This window comes from Apteryx mantelli, chromosome 1 (assembly GCF_036417845.1).
Source record: "Apteryx mantelli isolate bAptMan1 chromosome 1, bAptMan1.hap1, whole genome shotgun sequence".
NCBI lineage: Eukaryota > Metazoa > Chordata > Aves > Apterygiformes > Apterygidae > Apteryx > Apteryx mantelli.
The window spans coordinates 194,665,883-194,689,292 of NC_089978.1; the positions used below are offsets into that span (position 1 = coordinate 194,665,883).

The window sequence follows — 23,410 nt, forward strand, 5'->3', positions numbered from 1 at the left end:
GGGCAGCCACCCCATTCAGCAAAGGGCCCCCATTTTCCCTAGTCTTCCTCTTGCTACTGATGTATTTGAAGAAGCCCTTCTTGTTGTCCTTGACATCTCTTGCCAGATTTAATTCCAAACGGGCCTTAGCCTTCCTCGTTGCATCCCTGCATACTCGGACAACGTTCCTATATTCCTCCCAAGTGGCCTGTCCCCCTTTCCACTTTCTGTATACTTGCTTCTTCTGCTTGAGTTTTGCCAGGAGCTCCTTGCTCATCCATGCAGGTCTCCTGCCTCCTTTGGAGAACTTCCTACTCATAGGGACGCATCGCTCTTGAGCCTGGAGGAAGCGATGTTTGAATATTAACCAGCTCTCTTGAACACCCCTTCCTTCTAGGGCCCTAACCCATGCGATTCCTCCAAGTATGTCCCTGAAGAGGCCAAAGTTTGCTCTCCTGAAGTCCAGGGTTGCAATCCCACTTAGTGCCCTGCCTCCTCCTCGCAGGATCCTGAACTCCACCATCTCATGGTCACTGCAGCCAAGGCTGCCCCCAGCCTTCACATCTTCCACCAGTCCTTCTTTGTTTGTTAGTACGAGGTCCAGCAGCACACCTCTCCTTGTTGGCTCCTCCACCACCTGTGTCAAGAAGTTGTCACCAATGCTCTGCAGGAACCTCCAGGACTGTTTGTGCCTAGCTGTGTTGTCTTTCCAGCAGATATCGGGGTGGTTGAAGTCCCCCACGAGAACCAGGGCCTGGGATCGTGAGGCTACTTCCAGCTGTCTGTAGAAGGCCTCATCGACTTCCTCTTCCTGATCAGGTGGCCTGTAGTAAACACCCACAACAGTGTCACCCATGCTAGCCTGCCCTTTGATCCTTACCCATAAGCTCTCGACTCGCTCTTCATCCACCCCTAGGCAGAGCTCAATACATTCCAGGTGCTCTCTCACATAAAGAGCAACTCCACCACCTCGCTTACCTGGCCTGTCTTTCCTAAAAAGCACGTAGCCATCCATGACAGCACTCCAGTCATGCGAGCTATCCCACCATGTCTCTGTAATGGCAATAAGATCATGGCCCTGCAACCGCACACAGATCTCTAGTTCTTCCTGTTTATTCCCCATGCTGCGTGCATTGGTGTACAGGCATTTCAGGGAGGTGATCGAGCATGCAGGTTTCCCAGGAGGGATGCAAGAGGATCCTCCATAGCCACATCCCATGCGCACTTCCCTGGCTGCGTTCACCTGCTGGAGGCGTCCTGACTTGAGCTGTCTTTTGCCAGCTACCCTGGCACTATAACTCTCCCCTTCCCCCGTCTTTCCTAGTTTAAAGCCCTCCTTACCAGGTTGGCCAACCTGTTGGCAAAGACATGTGTGCCTTGCTTAGTGAGGTGGATCCCATCTCTCCCCAGCAGTTGTCGATCTTCAAACAGGGTCCCATGGTCGTAGAAACCAAAACCCTGTTGCCAACACCAGCGGCGCAGCCAGTCATTAACTTGGAAAGTCCGTCTCCTCCTCCTGTCCTCCATCCCCCTCACTGGCAGGATTGAGGAGAAGATGACCTGGGCTCCCAGACCCTTGACCACCATCCCCAGAGCTCTGAAGTCCTGCTTGATGGTCTCCAGTTTGCCCTTGGTGTCATTAGCGCCCACGTGGAAGAGCAGCAGAGGGTAATAGTCTGATGAGTGGACAAGCCTTGGCAGTCTTTCCATGATGTCTCTCACACGAGCCCCTGGCAGGCCACAAACCTCTCTAGACATGAGGTCAGGTCAGCAGATAGATGCCTCCGTCCCTTGCAGCAGGGAGTCCCCCACAACAATCACCCGCCACTTCTTCTGGGCGTTCCGGCAGGGCACAGGGTCTGTTGTCCCAGGTACTTCCCTTGCAGCCATGCCCAGCTCCTCCCCATCCTGGAGGGCACTAAACCTGTTCTTCAGGTGCAAGTCTTCGGGAGGAGTAGGAGCCTTTCTCCTCCCACGAGCAGTGACCAGTTTCCAGCCTTCTTCTACGGTGTTATGATGTACCGTTTCACACGGCACAGAGCCCTCCGGCAACTCCACTGCTGCGGGGGGTTGGGACTCCCAAAGCTGCACAGTCTCCGAGAATACCCTGTCTATCTCTTGTTCTGCTTCTCGGATGCTGCACAGCCTACTGACCTCCTCCCGTAACTCCCTTACCTGACGACACAACTCGTCAACAGCAGCACACCTCCTGCAGGAGAGCTGGCTGCCAGCCCAGGCCTCCCGGAGAGGCCCCAAGCACTCCCTGCAGCCTGAGACCTGTAGAGCTGCATCTACTGTCAGAGGGTCAGTCTGGGTCCAAGCCTCTGACACAGCAACTCCAACAGCCACTGGGGAATGTGCTCTGTGGCGTGTCATGACCATACTTGAGGAAGCGTACACCACAGGGATCAGAAACAAAGGTACCTTCATGCGCCCTTCTGCACGAACTGCTGCACAAACTGCTGCGTCTGTTCGCTGCCTCTGTTAGCTGAGCTCATAAGGGCACACTGCTGCCTCATTTCACCTTGTAGTCCACTATGACCCCCAAGTCCTTTCCTGCAGAGCTATTTTCTACCCTGCTGTCCCCAGCCTGTGCTGGTGCATGGGGTTGTTCTATCCCAAGTGCAGGACTTTGCCTTTGTCTTTGTTGAATTTATGAGGCTGCTGGCCCTCTCCACCAGCTTCTCATGGTCCCAGTGAACAGCAGTCCTGCCCTCCAGTATATCAGTCATTTCCCCAAATTTGACATCGTCTGAAAATCTGATGACAGTGCATTCTGTCCCATCATCCAGGTTGTTGATGAAGATTTTAAACAGTAGTGGTTCCAGTATCAGACCTTGAGGAATGCCACTTCTTAGACTTCTACCCCTTGAGCTGATGGTCTAGCCATTTTTTCAGCTACATTACAGTCCACCCATCTGGTCCATATCTTCCCAATTTGTCTACAAAGATGCTAGGACAGACTGCATTGCAAGCCTTGCTAAAATTAAGGTAAACGTTGTCCACTGCTCTCCCCTCATCTACAGAGCCAGTCATCTCATTGTAGAAGGCAATCACGCTGCTCGGGCAAAATTTGCCCTTAGGAAACCTGTGCTGGCTGTTCCCAATCACCTTCTTGTCTTTCATGTGCTTGGAAATGGCTTCCATGAGGACTTCCTCCATAACCTTCCCAGGGACTGAGGTTAAAAATTAGGTGCTTTCTGTTCACTGTCTTCTTTCTTTTACTCTTAAACTTTTTATTCTCCATTAAGGAGAAGTCCCTAGTGCCATGTATTTATGTGAAACGGCAAAGCTGGGAGGAAGCTATTCAGATGACAAAGTCTAGCTGAGGACTGTCCCACTGAAGACTGACCAAAGTAATAACTTTGTAGCTTTGGTGTCACCTGTAGTCATGGCACCCATGGTAGATGTCTACCTAAGCCTAATGCCCTGATTATTTCCTGGCAACCAACTGGAGAATGACATTAGTGAAAGCTGGTCTCTTGGAACAAAGCATTAACAAGCACCAATTTAACATTTTCTTCTAAATAGAATTAGTTATAGTGGATGCTTCTATCAAAACAGTGAGGCGACTTTCAGAAATTTTATTCAGGAGCCAAAAGATCATTACAAGCCATATTGGCAACACTTTTACCTGGCCCCATTCAAAAACATATGCACACAAGTTTACATGCCTCATGGTCATATTCTGTGCAGTAATTAAGCAAGACCAGCATGAAATTAAATGGCAACTTGCTTCAGTGAACAAACTGTTCTCCCAAACCAAAGTTCTTTTATCTTTTTCTTAATTAGTTTCAGAGGGGTGGAGGAAGCTTTTATCACAAGTTTTTCAATCAAACTAATCTAGTGTGACATATTTGGCTTTCATCAAATGACAGTGGGTACTGATTGAAAGGTTCTGTTTGGTTTTGCCTGATGACCACAACATGTTTTTATAAGAAAATGTTACACACAAAAAAATATTAAGTCTTCTATCTAAAACACAGTCAGGGCACTGTGTGCCAGGAATGCCAGTCTCTCTTGTCTTCAGTGACATCCTTGTAGTCTTCCACACTATTGAATCTCTCAAGGTCCCACATCATCACTGTCTTCCTTTGCCAAGTTTGTGACTCTTTGAAGTCTCTCAGTGCCCACCATACCCCAGTCAGAAGGGTCACAGCAGAGTGACTTGGTGCACTTTCCTGCTCCAACACCACAAAGACACCATTTCAAAAGTGCTCCCATCTCCTGCCAACTTTGGAAGCACTCAGGGTAGGAGAAATTCTGGTGTTTCACAGTTGGGGACAACCTAAGAACGCAGTCTGCTCAAGAGAACATAATTATTCACTGCCTCCCTTAGGAGCCCATGACCGGTACCTGTAAACTGGCATGCTAATGGCCGAGAGGCTGTCCTAGATTTTCCCATCCTAGCTGGGGAAAAAGAAGTAGCCTCTAACCTCAGTCTGCCCATAATACTCCCAAACCGCAGAAGAAATGGATAGTTTGTCCATAGGACTAGGTTCTTTGTTGAATTCATCTATACTCAGAAGACTGAAATATTATATCCACAATATACACACCTGGCAACAGATGTTCAATCTTCCTGCCAGTGCCACTGTGGTACCTGCTACTGTCTGGGATATTCACAGAGAAATTCATGGACAAGTCGTTTTTCCTTTAGAGCCTCAGTCTGACCACTTCACATAATTGAGAACTTTCACTGCAGCTTAGGCCAAGAAAGCAGTCTGTTCTTAAATATGACAAGTGATGACATGCTTCAGAGACAGGATTACCCCTATCAGAATCACTTGGCGGTCTGTATTTGCAGTGAGGGTACTTGTCTTAACTCTACTCTGACCATGACTTTGGAGGCTCTTGAAAATGCCCTTCAATGCCCTCTTGGTGCAGGGCGGCCCTTTGAAGTGAAGCAGCATCTCTGAGTTTTCGGGACTGTGCGCCAGGCTGGCTGCTACACTCTCTGAGAAGATGCAGCAGCTCTTCCAGCAGCTTCCTTCTGAGAGTGAGACAGATGTCGGCAAGAAGGTCATTACTTTACTCCTGTTATGTCTTTTTTCTTTTTCTTCTGAGGAGCAGTCCTCTACATTGCAAAGATAACAGACTGTCAGTGGTGCCCTACCACCAGTGTCCTACCCTTCTTATGCTTTCGTGGACTCTGTTTCCAGTCATTGCCTAAGCTGAGACCCAGCTGCACCACTTATAGAGGCTTTGTCTGATCAGTGGTTGTACTCATACACCAAACCAGTACTAAATTTCTGTACATTCTTCAAGAAGAGGCCTAGGAATGAGCCTCTAGTTGTCTTAAATATATTTATAAATATAAATCCTTTGACTAGAGAAATAAATTATTCCATGTCACACAGTCACATTTGGATCTTCACTGTACTATGATATATCTGTCCCAAAACTAAAAGACAAGACTTAATAAATCACCTAGTCTATTGCTAAACTGGTAAAACACATTCCTTATAAAATAATCCTAAGAAACCCTTCTTGTCTATTTATAGATGACTCTATTTTTCATCTTTTCTACATCACATAAGAAAATATGTTTACCTTAGCATCTGGTCCCAGACAGTGCCATACAGAAACCCTAACAGCTCTGAGCAAACTAAACTGGAAGCTCTATAGCTGCCTCATTCTTCCCAGGTTAATATCTACTCTGTTTAGGCATCTCAGAAATTCTTCCAACACCAATTTCAGACTTTCCATTCTTTACTTTGGTTTCTTTCTATTGCTCCTAGACTCTCTCCTAGACCCAAATTACTCTGATCTCTCTATAGTTGTGAGGCAGCTGGTCTATCAGATTGCTTTGTGAAAGCTACTCCGACTAGTAACTAGGTACTCCAGCTTGCATGCGAGGGACACTTCTCAGGAAGTAGAAGGTAATACATATTTAAAAGGAGGAAATATTGTTTCCCGATTCTCATAGTAGTCAATTTCCACCTGTTCTTAAAACCAGAGATAAATTCTATTCTTAGAAGACCTCACTGAAAGAGTTTTGAAAATATGTAATATTAATATTACATCTTAATATATGTAATATATTAGTGGTAATAACTAAAAATTGTGATCCTCACTATAACTGGTTAAGGACCAGCTTAGGCAATGCTAGAATGATATTTTTTTTTTCCTTTGGGGAAGCATCAGTTTGGTAGAAAAAAATTTCTAAGATTTGGTGTAGAAGAAGGAGGAAGGCATTCACCCACAGTCTCCTGGACAACATATTTATCTTGGAGATGGGAGATCCAAATTCAAGCCTTTGGAGATACATGCTTCAAAGGAAAGATTTGAACATGAGTGTCTCACAATTTCCAGCAGATCCTCGTACTAATAAGCAATAGTAAGTCACTCACATGCTCTCTGGCCCATTGACTATTTACTTAATATCAAACAGAATGGCTCCAAGAAGAGAGAACAGAGAGAGTAACGTGGACTTTGTTGGCCAGTGATTAAAAAGCACTCCCCTGGGATGCAGGTTTGCTAGGGTTAGAATAGGACATTAAACTGACTCTCCCATGTTTTTATGAAAATTTTCCCAGGGCTCATTTTGATTCTGCAGCAAACCTAAAATGTATTCCAAAGTAACTTTTTTCCCTTCAAAATGGGATTCTTGTTTTCTTTTCAGCACACAAGGCCTCACTGCAGTGTCAGGCATTGTGTGTTCTTCTGTCCTCCCTTCTCATGGAAAACTCCCAGATCCAGCCCACATAAGGAGATTGCAGTACTGTTACACACACACGCACACCATCCTCCCTTCTTTCTTTTCCCTCCTGCTTAATATGTCTGTTCTTTCATCTTGTCTTTTACTGGACTGTACAATCCTCAGGGCAGAACTGTAGCTCCTAAAATACTGATGCAGTCCCTAGCACAAATGATCCTGAACTTGGCCTTTGGACACTACTAACACAGTACCAGTAGGAATAATATTTCATCCAAGTCTGCAATGTGAAGGCAGATTTTCTAAGTAGTGCACTTTTAATGCTGTCATCTTTATGAGGGCTTGTTCCTCTTTGATCTGTAGAACGTGATTCCGTTTAACAGATTTGTCCATTTTTATGATTACAATTCACTTGTTCTCTTTTGAAAGCTTCACTCCCTCCACCACAAACACTTGCAAAACAAAATGTTTGAGATGCCTGTATTTTGTGGATAACATAATGCCAGTTTTGTATAAACAACAGGGTCATATAATGCTTCCTTTCTCATGCAAATTATGCAAAAATTTAAACAGAACCAACAGAATTTATTCCTCGGACATCTACCTTTTTAGAAGTGTTTATGGGCTGTATGAGTGTTAGTGACAGCAGACTTTATCCTTAAACGTTATAACCCCCTCTGTCCTTTCTGTAAAACTTCCATTTAAAAGAATAAACCTAATATATGCATATTGACAGGGCAACATAATCTTGTATTATTTCTTGTTTTATTTCACAACTGTTTTTCCATTAAGATAATATTTTCCAAGGTAATAAAAGGGCTTCTCCTTAACTTTTATGAGATGGCTATGTAATATAAAATTGATTTTTTTTTTTCCAAGGGAAATTATATTGATTCAGAAGCTGTTAAAGGAGAGGTGCTAAAAGTTGGAAATAAAAGCTGTGAAAACCTCCTCTTGCAGTCAGAATCAATTCTATGTACGGTTCCAAGCGATCTGCTGAAATCCAACAGTGAGCTAAATATAGAGGTGAGGTGGCTACTGTGCACTTGTGATATTAATGTGATTTTTAGTATCAATCCCAGTGTCACTATGGAACCTACAAACCTTAAATATAAGCCTAAGCCTATGTTTACAGGGATATCTCTATCCCTGTTCGTTTGGGATTGATATTCAAAATAATATTGATTATTGAAGAAGAAACGTTGTTGTTGTTGTTGTTGTTGTTGTTGTTGTTGTTGTTGTTGTTGTTGTTGTTGTTGTTGTTACCTGTCTGTATGGAGACTTTTTGGAGCCTTAAGCACAAAGTAGGGCCTAAACTAAGCACAGAAATAAAAAGATAATTCTTAATCCAAAGACAAGAGGCAACATATGGGGAAGAATGTGAACTATAAGGACTGACGTAGCTTTACTTTGAGTTCACAATTCCTTTTTCAGGCAAAAATATGTGCTGAGGACAGTAGGTTCCAATCCTTTCCAATCCTCCACTTTCTATAATTTAGTTTCTTTTTTTTTCTTTTGAGATCAGATGCTTAGGACAAATGTTTGAGTTTTAATCTCTATTGTTCTAAATGTGGTTTCAGTAGAGTCATTCAGAATGCTATTGTAGATTTAAATGGTAGACAATTTTGACTAACTGATTCATAAAATATGACAGAAGTCTTTCAAAATCTTTACATCTTTTAACACATAAGTATGGAAAACCACAGAGGGTTGAGTGTTTGGGGTTTTTTTACATTTAAACTAAGTTTGCTGATTACAGACTCTGAGTCATTGGAAACATTGGAAATTTTGCCAGTCATCTAAGTATGAGTAGGATCAAAGTCTATATTATGATTTTCATTCAGATCGTAAGCTCTTTGGAGCAAGGACCATCTTTTTGTTCTATGTCTTTATGACACTCACCTCAGTAGGACTCTGGGCCATGAATGGCATTCCTATGTGCTGCTGCAGTCTAAGGAAATAATAATAACTAATTAACTTTATTCATACAGCAAATATTATTTTATTAATTTATGTAAAATAGTATTAATTTACTATAAGAAGTACAAATTCCATTTCTTGGATGTATAGCTATAAAATTAGACATAGTTCTGTACATCTCCTTTTGGCAAATCTGTTTCCCAAATCTGCAAATGCATAGTTTCATATAATATTTGTGCATGTGTTAGATTCTATACCTATTCATATTTTTACATATGCAGCTGGGACTGGAACTTTATTGACTCAGCTCTACTATGTGATATTTCCTTAACCTCTAATGTGTGTATGTATTGTGAATGTATTTCATATGGCAGGAGAGAATACAGCATAAAGGGGTTAAACAAGGTTTCTGCTTGTTTACTGGCAAGGAGTCTCAGAAATTGCAGTCTGCCCAGCGAGGAAGAAAATTTGCTCTTTTGATGGGCAAATCCATCATTACAGTACCCAAAGGAATGAATTCCACAGAAGGAAGAGAAAAGATGGCCAAAAGCATTCCAGCTGACTGAGCCGGGGCCATGTGACCCAGAAGAGTTTTTCCCCATTAGCTGCTTGGTGTTTGTTTCGGTGTTGATTTGTGGGTGGGGGGGGTGTTATGTTTTGTTTCTTTAAACTGTTGACAAGCTAGCAACTGGCAAGGGACAGGATCACGTGACCTTGGGAACTAAAATGCAGGCACACTGTCAACAGAAAGGGAGTTTGACGTTACAGCGTATTTATGCCAAAAGGACACATATTAAAGACATTTAGGCTATTTTTTTAACCTAAGCCTCAGCCCTTTATTCATAGCCCCACATATTTGCTTGCACCATTTGAGTAAAAGCATGACTTTTTTGAATTAGCATCTGGTAGCAGTGGGACCCTGTTTTTGTGTGCGAATTATGTGCTGTGTGTGTAGTGTAGCATCTGTGTAGCTGTGTCACTACCAGAGCTCTTGAAAGCACATAATGAACCATACGAAGGTAGATCTGATTTCACATACAGTAATATAGTCATTGCTCCACTCCAAGTTTCTTCTCTCAGTGGAGCATCTTGAAATCAAGATTTAATTCACATGGTACATTTCCAGCTCATACTTTAGTGCTAATAGTGTAACTCTGACTTGCCTTTTAAAACCTTCACAATATCTATTTTTTCTTTATTTTTTCAGTGGAAGCAAGAAGTTTTGTCAACGGTTATTGGAAAAGTGCTGATCCGGCAAGATCAGAATTTCACTGGACTGATTGTTGGAGTCGTTTCAACATCATTTTTAATTTTGATCTGTTTGGTGGTTTTCCTCTGGAGGAGGAAGAAGAAGCAAATTAAAGGTCCATCATAGTCAATTCTGTCAAATAATTCAGTTGTTATAGACTATATTTTAAAAACTTATAGCAATTTATGCTGTGCTAAAATTCCATGCAACGCCCTTCTGTAACCTCTCAGCAGAAGTTTCACAATCTGGTCCAGTTTTTAGTTGCATTTCAGTCTCTGGCTGCTGCCTGAGTTGGGTGAAGGGCCACAGTGTGCCTAAATGAGAAAGATGTACGAGGAGCTCTGAGCTATTACAGAAACTTAATAACTTTTCTTTCCCAATCAGCCTTGGAAGAAGGGATGAGTAAATGATAAACCTAGAACGAAGCGTACTTCAGCTTCATCCGGTTGCCTCACAGTCCTTTGGGCTGTATCTGGACTGTGCAAGATGCAGAGCCCTGTGGTGCCCCGGTCTCCTATTCACCCAAACTGGAGCATGCTCCCTCTGGCCCCGTGTCTGGGTTTCCTTTCCGTTGTAACCATGCACCAAGCAAGGGGGGAGAAGGAAGGGAACTAGCATAAAACTAGGTCTTTTATGATGTAGTATCATGGTCAGGTCATCAACCCAGCTCCAGAAGCTTCGAAGCTCTCTTGTATCTTCCAGCATAGCCATAGCCCAGGAGCTATGGATAGGGCTTTAACATGAGTTACAGCAAGTCTCGTGCTGCTCAAATTGCTAAAGCTCAGCTCTTGCGCATGTCTGTCTTAGTAGTTCCCTGAGCCTTTCCCCGGCAGAGCAGGAAAGCCTAACTTAAACCCACAGGAGGGTTCCCCAATATTTCTTTCTCGTCCCTGTTCAGATCTGGGAAGTGATCTAGTGCGCTATGATGGCAGAGTACACACTCCTCATCTGGACAGGCTGGTGAGTGCCAGGAGTGTAAGTCCAACAACAGAAATGGTTTCAAGTGAATCTGTAGACTACAGATCAACTTTTCTAGAAGGTTAGTATCTTTTATGAATCTGCGCAGATGATGCCTTTTTAAGCATTCTGCTTTTCAGCTGTTTTCAGATGGTAGCTATTTCGACTAAAATCTTAATTTCAATTTTTTATCTGGTCTATCTGTGTATCCATTGTTCAGGACATTCATGTGCTGACAGAACTGAGCTTCACAGATGCTCCCCAATATTAAGGGGCAAAGGATTTTAGTTTTGTTGTGCAGGGGGAGGAATATAATAAAATATTATTAGTATTATCACTGTAAAAACTCACAGAAAGTATATCTGTAAAAATTACTATTCTCCACACTTAATTAGGAGCTGCTGGATACCAGCATTTTGTGTTATCATGAGGTCCATACTATGGGCAAATCCAGCCTGCAAGTGATTTTAAGGATGACATCAAGTGGCTCCAGGTTTGGTGTGTCTCTGTGACTTCATATATAGTCATTATAAATCCGTTCTGTCAGCCCTACATGGGAAATGGAGTTCTGTAAACAGATACTCTTTTTCTCTGTTCATGTATCTCCTATAAACCCAGGAAAGTGGCATGTTGTATGTCCCAGAAATGTTAATTTAAAAAATTAAACTAGGGGGGCTGTGAAAACTGTCACAGTTCGGTTGAGGTTCATGTGTCCTCGGAGGCCGGGCTCAGAAAACACACTGTTTCACTTTCAGGTCTTTGAGCATGAGGGAAGAATACTTTTATGCTAAATACATTTTTATGCCTTATAACACCATTTTTCTTAGTCTTGGTATAGGTATAGTCTGTACTATTTCAGATGCTGCTGTATGCAGCTTAACAGAAACCACTCAAATCAGGCCAGTTCCCAGTTTACTTTATGATTCTTTAATTGCAGCAGTCAGCTTGCACAGGATGTTTCTTGATTGAAGGATTCCCAATGGAAAAGGGAAGCCTGTGACAGCGATTAGAAGGGAAAGTGATTGAGGAGTTGCAACAGAGACAAAATTATGCAAAAATCCTTGGTGGAGGGTAAATCTCCAGTGATCCTGAGGCTACCGTGCACTGCCAAAGCACAGCAGAGAATGCACCAGAGAAGTAGATTCATTCATTAAATATCCCTGTATGAATATTCAGTTTAATTACTGTAAAAGAATAAAATGATAGGAACATTAGAAAACATGCAGGCTTACATGTAGCAGCTATAAAAATTGTTTGGCAACCCTGGCTAGAGTATTTTACCATGCTTATTAAATAGATATTTGCTTTTGGTAACATAAATATGGCTTTGTAAATGGAAGAGTTTGTATTTTTGCTTCTAAATAGAGCAGCACTGAGTTTTGCTCAGCACCTGGAGCAATAACAATAACGTTATATGAAAACTTCCCATGTTTTATACATAAATATAGAAAGCATGTCTGTGCAACAACTCTCTGATAAAATATCTGATAATTTTTGTTGTTAAATTTCCCCTCCTCCCTTTTTTTGTCCCTGGGCAAAATTCTGCTCATTGACTCCACTGGAATGATTCTAGATTAAAATTGTTGTAATAATAATTTAGCTCCTTAATTCTATCACACAAAATATTAGAAAAAGCTTTTAAATGAAAGCAATTTAAAATACCTAAACAATATGTTGTTGACAAAAATAATTTTCTCAGATAAATACTCCTTGCTTCACAGAAACATTTTAATTTCTGCTATTTTAAATTAGCTGGCTCATTTTATTTTCATGTTTTGCACCAACTGTATTATCTTCAGCAGTTACAGGATATGAATCACCTCTAGGCATTTCCCTGGTTGAATATTTACCATTGGATAAATATAGCTAGTCACCAGCAGTTTGGAAACCTTCATGAAATGTAAGGTTCCCTACCAAATTAGAACCTGACAATAATAAAAGTTCCGTATTTTTAATTGTTCACTACTTCCTCCTCTCATATTGCTGTCATTTTCCATTTTACTCTTGATACTACTAATCACTAGAAATCCCATAAACTACACTTGGCAAGAAGCATCAAGGCCTCATTCCATCCCCTCAGAAAAGCAGAAGTTTTGCCACTTGCTTCCATAAAATCAGCACTGATACTAGCATAAGTTTCTAGTGACATGGTTTTCCTGGAGTTTGGCAGATTAGCAATGCATATTTTCATTTTCCCTTTGTGACTGCAACTTCTGCAAAGCCAAGCCACTTCCAAACTGATAAACTCAAACCCTTGCTCACCAATAAAATAAAGCTCTCTGTTTTCCAAGGAGAAGTCTGAAAGGATTATAACAGTTTCTGTTCGTCTTGCAGACCAGTTTCCAAGCATGTCTCAGAATGGCTCGTGCAGACCGGCGCAGTATCCTCATTCTGACCTCTCCCCAATTCTGTCCAGTGGGGACTCAGATTTAGCCAGTCCACTGCTCCAAACTAATGTCCACATTGATATCAGTGCCTTAAATCCAGACCTGGTCAAGGAAGTCCAGCATGTGGTTATCGGTGCTGACAGCCTGATTGTGCACTTCAGCGAAGTAATAGGACGAGGTGGGTAGCGGGACTCTTACCCAGCAAACTGGTGTTCTTTTTGCACAGCTGTTCATTATAAAACAGTCCAAATATGGTGGTTATATGCAGGTTTCTCAAGCTTTTTACCTCTTTCAACACTGCATCCCCTCCACCAAATCAAGGGGAGAGTAAAGGGCGTGTGGCCTTCTAAGTCAGATGAAGGGCTGTGTTGGAGACAACAGCAGAGAGGGGAAGGAGTCTGCCATTTATCAGGGCTCCTTTGAACCAAGAGACTTGCTGGTCCCCCTCAGCTGTCTCACTCCCATTTCATAGCCATGTGGGTCACAGGAGAGGGCAGCTGGGGCTGCCGCCCCAGGAGGCCAGGGAGCAGCAGGGAGACTGCAGCAGAGTATCGCAGGAGCCTGAGGTGCAAGCCCTCATGGCAGAGGATGCTGAGGCGGAGACCTGGTGATCTTAAACTCTATGCATGAGAGCTGGGAGGATTGCCACATGACATTGAAACCTCCTGCAGTCACCAGCTGCACTCAGTAAAAGTCAACGTGGGGCAGTGAAACGCACATGCCCATTTTTCCTCTTCATGTTTCTTCTGTGCCGCTTTCCCCCACTCCTAGGTCAGGAATTTCCTTCACTGCTTGCTTCTTCATAACACAAGCTCTCTGGTCCCTCTGGTTCCTCTCTCCAGCTCAGGAATAGCTCTGTGTAACTGCCAATTCTCTTCCCTTTACTTTTGTCCCTGGTATAGCAAGTCCCCTGTTTTCCTGACCTTTTCCTGTCATCCTTATTCCTTTACCTCTTCTTCAGCAGGTTCCCTCCCTCTCTCACAGCCCAAATCAGTATTTCAGTCAGTGGCATTTTCTAAAAGCTATAAGAACCTATCAGTAACTGAAGTGGAATCTGTGGATTTTCAGTACTTCTGCAGATCACACAGAAGAGGTCTCCTGTTGAGTATCAGAAAACTGATAAAAAATTGGCTATAAATGATATTCCTAATGTCTCTTCTACAGGAAAATAGCCACAAATCAAATAAACAGTCAGTGTTTCCCGTCCATGTATTACACTTCATCATCCCCAAAGCAAGGGTGGGCCTTTTTCTTTTCTTTCTTGTTTCAGAAAAGGCCAAGCAATTCCCATTTTTAAATGTTGAAAAATATGAAGAATGACACCAATACAATTAACCTTTTTTAATTTTCTTCTAGAAGCTAGAAATGAGCCAAAATCAAAAATATTTCAGACACACCCAATCCAAGCTTTAGGATTTGTGCCCAGATTCCAAACGATCTGTGGTCTGAAGGGATTTTAGCTGCTTTTATAAAACAAACATTGTGTTAATTTTACCCCAAGCCAAAATCAAAGCCAACTGGGCTCTGACCAGCACTTATGACTGGAACTTAAGTAGAATTATTGAAATAGTCTTGTTCTCTCTGCTGAGCTCATACTTGACAAAATTATTTTGCTTTCTAACTGCAAATATTAATATTAAAAAAGTGCCCAGTAAATGGTGCATTTGTGAAGGAAAACAACATTATATGTAAATAATTTGATCTGGATAATTTAATGCCTATGCCTGGAGCTCAAACTTCTCTGTTATTCCCAAGCAGGTCAAGGTAAGCTCTAATATGGGGTTTCCCCACTCTGCAAACTACCCCATTTCCTTGACAGGAAAGCACAGGATCAGTAAAGATTCCTGTGTCCTTGACAGTTTATTTCACTGCTTAGACTATCAGCAAGGAGGCAAGTTGTGCTCATCATTTTTAGTGATAATTCCCACTAGAAACTAGGCCATAGTAGAGACCATAGACTCACTGAAACCACACACTGCCTCCTAGTGATGTGGTCAATCTGTGATCAGCAGCAGCAATTCCCAAACTGTTATGACCAACTCGTCACTTTTAACACTCAACACTTCCATGGCACAGCAAGGAAGACCATAAGTCCACAGTGACCTCCTTGTACAGCGTTCAACTGAAGACACCTAAAGGCTGTGCAGTTCTGAGGACCACGTAGCAGAGGCTTGGGAACCACCAGTCCAGTGGTCACAGTCAGTTCCTTCTAACTGCTCCTTTGGGCCTTCCTGTGCCCTCCTGTGACATATATCCAACAGGAGAGTATGGTGGGAAGGCGCTGATATGTTTTTTGTGTGCATAGTCATTATAAGAATATGAAGCAGTTGTGGCGCCAGCCTTGTCATTATTTATGCTCTCTATCTAGGTCAGGAAATATCAGTTATGCTGCAAATAAAGTTTTCTTTTTATGTAATGATTGTTTTATGTAATTCTGCTTTTATGTGTTAGTTATAAAGTATACTTGCAAGTGTTGGGAATTGGACAGAAATGGAGTGTGATCACTTTGTTAAAGCATAATTGTTACACAGTGGAAAATACCAGAAAGCTAATTTTACTCATTAAAGTTAATCCTGCTCATTTTCTACACAGGACATTTTGGGTGTGTGTACCATGGGACATTGCTGGATAACGATGGCAGGAAAATTCATTGTGCTGTGAAGTCACTGAATAGTGAGTTACATGTTTAATAGTGAGACATTACCATAACTCCAAAGATAACCAGGGTGCCTAATTAATTACAGTGAAGTGTACTTTCATAAACACAAATTCATAGTTGCAGCTGGATCAGATTTATCTCTGGAGCAACTCCAATGACTTTAGATTACCATGAGGCATTGGTATATATTTTTTCATCAAATGAAATGCCTATGTCTTCTCTCTACAAAGAAAGAGATAGAAGAAAATGAGGGAAAGGTGGCGTCATTTCCTATTCTACCGACTATTTAAGATTTATTTTTGTAAGTTGAATTGCTAAACAGCAGGCAAAGCTGCTGCAAAAGCAGTAACATACTATACCAGAATTTATTCAAGGCTTTACTCAAGTTTTGCTTTTCAATTCTAAATCATTAATACTAAGAAAAGGAGAGATGGAATTAACATTACTAACAAACAGTGTATTTGGTCACTGTAAGAAAATCTATGCACATACCCTAGTTGTAATCTGGGAGGTGGGGAGTATGTTTGTAGTTTATCAGTACCAGGTCTGCTATGCTATGATTCACTGTAAAGAAATGAACTGTAGTTTGATTTTTTTTTAATTTTAGTTCATTTTATTATTGGATTTCTCAGGGATTACAGACCTGGAAGAAGTAGCTCAGTTTCTGAAAGAAGGAATAATCATGAAAGATTTCACTCATCCCAATGTCCTGTCGCTCCTGGGAATCTGCTTGCCCAGTGAAGGATCCCCCTTAGTCATCCTTCCATACATGAAACATGGCGATCTTCGAAACTTCATTAGGAATGAGACACATGTAAGTACATAGTGAGGTCTACCAGATGGTGATGTAAGTCTAGCCACTCCCTGTTCCAACACCACAGGTTATAAACTCTCATAATTACATTACATGTATAACTTGTTGCTCTTACTCTACCTTAACCTTGGGCACTTGCGAGGTCAGCACTGAGCCAGACCACAGTGCTGCCGCTCCTTCCCTTCCCCCTCCAAATTCCTTTCTAGAATGTTTCCCAGAAATTATCAGCAATAAGTATTTCTCATTTCCCATCCATAAGCCTCTTTATAAACAAATGTGTTTATTAGATTTAAGTCAAGGGGCCCAACCATCTGCTGGTATAAACTGGCATCTCTCTGTTGACTCCAGTGCAGCTGTGCCAGTCATCACCATCTGCTCTTCTATCTCAGTACATCGCCTAGATAAGATATCTTCATGTCCAGATAAATACTGTTACAACTCCTGTTACTATCAATATTTTTCTTATTATCTTAACAAAGAAAAACAGCTATTGCTGTACAAATTATGAGTACTCTCTTATCAGTGATTTTCCCAGTTTTCATTAAAAGACTACAGATTTCTCAAAAGTGCCTCACTGCTTCTCCCCAGTATGAGACCACAAGTCTTGCCTCAGGTAGTTGCCTAAGCCCATTTTATAATATAGACTTTCACCCATTTTGCAGTGCTGTGATAAAGGGACTTGTGAGTCACTGGGATTTGGCCCCTATCTCTATGGCACTCAACAGTAGCAGTAAAGTAGAAACAAAAGCTATGCATGAATTCTGACAAATTGTTGGAGGAGTTAAGCTTTCTGAGGAAGGGACCGCTTCCCTTTTCTGTTTGTTCCATTCCACAAGTACCAAAGACCTTGTCTGTGACAAGTGCCCATGGGCTTTCCTCAAATAAATAGAATAATAACCCCAGTTGAACAGTATTGTTTCACAGAAAAAAATGATATGGAGCAATGTCAACAACACAAAAATCTGTGGGAGCTTACTATTACATAACAGGTCATGCTGCTGGATAAAAGAGTTACAGGTTTATATTTAAGATTTTCAGTAAGTTCTCACCAGTGCCTTGAAGGCCTTCAAAACATTTACCAACCTCTGCAGAAAATCTTCCTCCTGGTAACTGCTAAGGTCTCATTTGTCTTTTCCGTGGCATCATACTGATGATAGCTTAGACTCATTTTGCTTCAAATAAGACTTCTTTCTTTCTTGGTCATTTCCAGCTGATGAGCTCCAACTACATAGTTAGCACCTTCTATTGACTTAAATCCCATTACTCTAAATTCGCAAATGTGAATTTTGCATATCAGCTGTGATGATGATGAGAATCAAACATACTCTTCCACCTCTCAGCCTAGGTCATGCTGGTTATGTTGCAAACTCCACCATTCTGGAGTCTATTAGTTTTATTGGTTTCTCAAAGTGTGTTTCCTCACTGGAGGTAAGAACTTGACCTAAACTTATGCCAGTTTTATTATGAGCACTGGCCTGTCTTGATCATTCTGGTGGCAAGACAGGTGGGTCAAAAGCTGAAAATCACAGCAAAAAATGACAGTCTACTATTTGTCCTTCTGCATTCACTGTATCACTATAAGTATTACAAACATTTATATTTTACAGAACCCAACTGTAAAAGATTTAATTGGATTTGGCCTTCAAGTCGCAAAAGGGATGAAATACCTTGCAAGCAAAAAGTTTGTCCATAGAGACCTGGCAGCAAGAAACTGTATGTAAGTACACAAATCTAATTCCAGCCACACATTCACATTTGTCTGTGTAAGACAGTAAACTGAGGTAAATGTAAGCTTCCGGGGTTCTCTTTTTCAGTCAAAATAGGTTTTTACATTGTTCAGCAATTACACTGATGTTTGTGTTGCATACTGATGAGCTACTCAGCTTGCTAAAGGCACACTTCTTACACATAAGCTTTTGTAAGTGTGGGAAGTAAGAACAGATGAGGTGAAAGTGTAGGCTCTCAAAATCATTGGTTAGAGAATTTAAAAGAAATCTCCTAAGGGAAGTTAAATTGCCGTTGTCTCAACTTGCTGTGCTTCCACCCAACCTCTTCAGAAGCTGCATGTCTCGGCTGCCGCACCTAGCAGTGGGGAGAGGAACACAGTGGAACTGTGTGAGAAAAATGAGAACACAAACAAATAACAGGACCTGACAGTAATCTTTCATTACATGAATAGGAGCTTAGTTTGGCTCAATTCTACACAAAAGTTAACATTAAAAATTAAGAGTATGCAAAGAATCTGACTAGCTTCTGGGTGGCCAGACAGTCCAGTTCACACACAGGCTTACTGACACAGTAGTTGCTGATACTGCTGTGCTGATTCATCATCTATGATGTTGTGAATTAACGAGATCCAGTATTAAATGTTAGAGCTTATTTTTAGCATGTGATAATTTGGAACTCTGTCTGCAAAAAGGTTATTCACCTGTGATACTAGAAATTTTGTCTGCATTTTCTTTTTCAAAGTGTGCACACTTGTGCGGTTACACAGCCTCTGAAAAAAACATTCCCTTGCACCTGCTGTTTTTTTAAGGGAGGAAAAAAGGGACAAGCAACATAATTTTCAGGTTTCCTAAGAACAAAGGAATTGGGTTACTAGGTAAGAGTCCTGGCTCATCTAACCCAAGTCCAAGCAGTGACCACAAGATACTTCCATCTGGCCTACCATCTTTTCTTTGGAGGAGAGGGGACCAGCTATTGGGAGATCTTACATCGCCTTAGCAACTGAACAGCTGCTTTTGTACTTCTATATGGCCTAGCACTGCGGAGCCTGGATAGCTGCTGCCGTGTGAGAAGAAGGTGTAGGGTTGAAGGCACACGCTCCCCAGTGGCCATGCGCAGTCCAGCACACAGAACCACAACTCCTGCCACAGCAATGATGTCCATCAGAAAGGAAACCAGAATACGGAGGCAGCCCCCCATGACTCTATTCCATTATCCTGAAAGAGATGCAGGAAGCTGCTATGGGATAAACTGCTTCCTGTTGACCCATCAAATTTCCCTCCTATTCCCTTCATTAATATTAGCTTAGTTATTAAATTGGTAAATGAACCAAATGGTTGCACCATCATTCAGAGGAACTTCAACAGGTTGGAGAAACAGGCAGACAGAAATATCATGAAGTTTAACAAAGGGAAAGGCCAAGTCCTGCACCTGGGGACAAACAACCCCATGCACCAGTACAGGCTGGGAGCCAACCAACTGGAAAGCGGCTTTGCAGAGAAGGACCTGGGGATCCTGGTGGACAACAAGTTGAACATGAGCCAGCAACGTGCCCTTGCAGCAAAGGCAGCCAACAACCTCCTGGGCCGCACCAGGAACAGTATCACCAGTGGGGCGCGGGAGGGGATCCTTCCCCTCTCCTCAGCACTGGGGAGGCCACAGCTGGAGTGCTGGGCCCAGGGTTGGGCTCCCCGGGGCAGGAGAGACATGGCCCTACCAGAGCACCTGCAACGAAGGGCCACGAAGATGATTAGGGGCCTGGAGCACCTGCCCTGTGTAGAGAGGCTGCGAGAGCTGGGCCTGTTCAGCCTGGAGAAGAGAAAGCTCTAGAGGGATTTTATCAATGTGTATAAATATCTGATGTGGGGAATAAGGAAGACGGAGCCAGACTCTTCTCAGTGGTGCCAAGTGACAGGACAAGAGGCAATGGGCACATGAAATACAAGAAATTCCATTTAAACATAAGAAAAAAATTTTTACTATGATCAAACACTGGAACACGTTGCCAGAGAGGTTGTGGACTGTCCATCCTTGGAGATACTCAAAACCAAGCTGGACGTGGCCCAGAGCAGCCTGCTCTTGTTGACCTTGTTTTGAGCAAGAGGTTGAACAAGATGATCTCCAGAGGTCCCTGCCAGCCTAAACCATCCTGTGATTCTGTATATAAGCCCAAAACAGACATATGCTGAGGCTGTGTCTCCAAGTAAAATGAAGGGTAGTCTTAAGTATGCCAAGACCCATGCTCTGTCTATTTTCTGCCAGTGATATTGCTTATTAGTACAAACACTAAGCTTAGGAAGAGCAAAGCTAGGGAGACCTTCTGGTATGTTTGAGCTGTAACCAGATCTGAATTCTTACACCTTTCCAGCCTTTCCCAGCACCCATTTCACTATGGACACCCAACACATCCTTAGTTAGGAGACTAAGTTATTAGTTACAGGCAATCATTGAGATAATGATGGGTCCTTCCTTGTCCAAACTGAGAGTAAATAGGAAAGTGATATCTTGATTTGGAAATAAAAATGAGAGGTTTTCAAGGATAAGGAAGAAGAAACAGCTGTGGAAGTAATGATGTAGCACTCAGTATCAAGAGGTATAGGCTATTAGCAAAGATCTTTTTCTACAGAGCTGTTGTTTTAAAAGAACTGTAATTTGAACCGTATTATCAAAACAATATCAGTAATTTCCTGAGTTCATTCACTGTGTTAAATGGGTTTCAAATATACTTTGCTGCGCTTTCTCTTTTACTGTGGCATTAGTTAATAGATGCAAGATAAAGTACTGCCTTCCAAAGTCATAGTCTCAAAAATGCAAGTCACTCATTATAAGCCACCATCATTGTAAATCCCATCTGCTCAGCTACAGATAATACTTTTTGTCATTTCTGTAGGTTGGATGAAAAATTCACTGTCAAGGTTGCTGATTTTGGTCTTGCTAGAGATGTCTATGATAAAGAATACTACAGTGTGCACAATAAAACAGGAGCTAAACTGCCAGTGAAATGGATGGCTTTAGAAAGTTTACAAACTCAGAAGTTCACAACAAAGTCAGATGTGGTAATGTACAAACATATTTGTATCACCTGTTAATTTCTCTCATATTGCCGAAGGCATCTTTCTAGCATTTGATGAATGGACTAATTCCAAACCAAAGCTTGTGTTTGAATCTAACTTTAGTTCACATAAGAGACTGTTTTTATATCCAGAAAGGGTATTTGTCCCATTCACAAAGCAACAGAAGTTGACCTGATTACCTGTTACTGCTCAGGAAAGAATTAGGAGTTTAATTCCACTCCAAGGGAAACTAGGGACAGTCCAAGAAGCCAGGTTGGAGCTGAACCCTGCTATAGGAGGGGCTTTGGAAAGTTTGACAAAACAGGTTGACTTTGATACTCTTAAAATTTAATAGGTCTCAAAAAGACTTTATTTGCTTTATAAATACTTACTGACTGCCTACAGCAATCTAAATATTACCCAGCTGTTTATGAAGAAAAAAATTATAAACTGAAGTCATTAGTTGGCTGGATCACTTTGTATTTTAGCCATCCTTTCAATCCAGATTCAAATTAGCTTGTGATGCATAGAATTTTCACCATGTATATTTTCTTCAGTATGTATTTACACAGGGTTAATCAGATCATCAGCTCATGTAAATTGGCAGAGCTCCATTAACCTCAAAAGAGGCCAGCCAATTTATACCAGCTAAGTAGTAGGCCTATAGGCTTTTATTTTTCTTTCCTTTACTTAGTTGAGTTTCTCTGGCTCTAATTTAAGTGGTTCCTCAAGTCCCTACAGCATTTATTAGTCCACTCAAAAGAAAACTGAATGCAGTAAAGTAACTTTTCAAAGAGAAAATCCATGCATTTGAATGCTTAAATCTGTCAAACCATATTCTAAAAGTGGAATGTAAAGCTCTCCAACCCAATGATTTATTATTTTTTTCTTTGTTTTCTAGTGGTCCTTTGGAGTGTTGTTATGGGAACTTATGACAAGAGGGGCACCACCTTATCCTGATGTAAATTCTTTTGATATAACTGTTTACTTATTACAAGGAAGAAGGCTACTACAACCTGAATACTGCCCTGACCCACTGTAAGTAAATAGTTTGCAAAACATTCTGCAAATGCTGCTGATTCTGATATTATAGTAAGTGAGACTGTGAGGGAAGGGAGGTTTGTTTTTCCTTTTTTACATGATTTCATAATTGTACACTTTTATTTGAATGGCAGGTATGAAGTCATGCTGAAGTGCTGGCATCCAAAACCTGAGATGCGTCCAGCATTTTCTGAACTTGTTTCAAAAATATCAACAATCTTCTCCACTTTTGTTGGGGAACACTACGTTCATGTCAATGCTACTTATGTCAACGTGAAGTGCATTGCTCCCTATCCTTCTCTTTTATCATCACAAGACAACACAGACATGGATGTAGACACATGACGGGTATGTCTAAAATAGAGGAAAATCCATTCTTAGTAGTATGAACAAAAAGCAAAACATTTTGTCCACTGCTTTTCACTGCCCAGTCTTTGTGAGAACACTGTTGTACATGTTTATGTTGCCCAAGTTGCACTAGTACGAGGACATGATATTGTGTTGTTTAAGTCTATTGGATTCTATAAACCATACTATAAAACAGTAATTTCCAACTATTTGGACAACTGCATTACTTTACCAAATGGAAATCCTTGTGTGCTACCATCCAGGGCTAGTTCCCACAGTTCTCATTAATTTGTGCTCAGACCCAAGCACAAGGATTCGTCATTCATGCCATGAAGGAGAATGTAGAATACCAACCACTAAGGCTGGAAGGACTATTATTGTTGCATGTACTTTAGGATAATGAGCAGTGCAGACAAATGGTTTTCATGCAAAAGGCTAAGACAAACAATGAGAGTTACAAGACTGCAAAATATATTTTTCTCCTGCACAGTCCAAAATTTGGCTTTGTTCTTTTTTGCACTATATCAACAAGATTTCTTGGAAGACAGGCAGCCAAGAGAACCAGCCTCATGGCAAATGTCTTAAAAAATGGCATGCAATAAAATAGGCATGTCAGCCTT

General features: G+C 41.6%; 1 protein-coding gene across 3 annotated transcripts in view; it reads left to right on the forward strand.

Annotated features, from left to right (window-relative positions):
* The window catches only part of MET (MET proto-oncogene, receptor tyrosine kinase), a 93,935-nt gene extending 71,145 nt beyond the window's left edge, over positions 1-22,790 (forward strand). The window contains exons 12-21 of one of the 3 annotated variants that reach the window (XM_067315041.1): positions 7,517-7,663; positions 9,765-9,921; positions 10,705-10,845; positions 13,098-13,328; positions 15,743-15,823; positions 16,442-16,623; positions 18,231-18,340; positions 21,239-21,404; positions 22,303-22,439; positions 22,577-22,790. In XM_067315041.1, the coding sequence (XP_067171142.1) occupies positions 7,517-7,663; positions 9,765-9,921; positions 10,705-10,845; positions 13,098-13,328; positions 15,743-15,823; positions 16,442-16,623; positions 18,231-18,340; positions 21,239-21,404; positions 22,303-22,439; positions 22,577-22,787 (1,563 nt within the window). In that variant the 3' untranslated portion in view covers positions 22,788-22,790. The remainder of the gene's footprint in view (positions 1-7,516; positions 7,664-9,764; positions 9,922-10,704; positions 10,846-13,097; positions 13,329-15,742; positions 15,824-16,441; positions 16,624-18,230; positions 18,341-21,238; positions 21,405-22,302; positions 22,440-22,576) is intronic. The other 2 variants (XM_067315056.1, XM_067315049.1) reach the window with 2 other exon arrangements.
* The last annotated feature ends 620 nt before the right edge of the window (positions 22,791-23,410 follow it).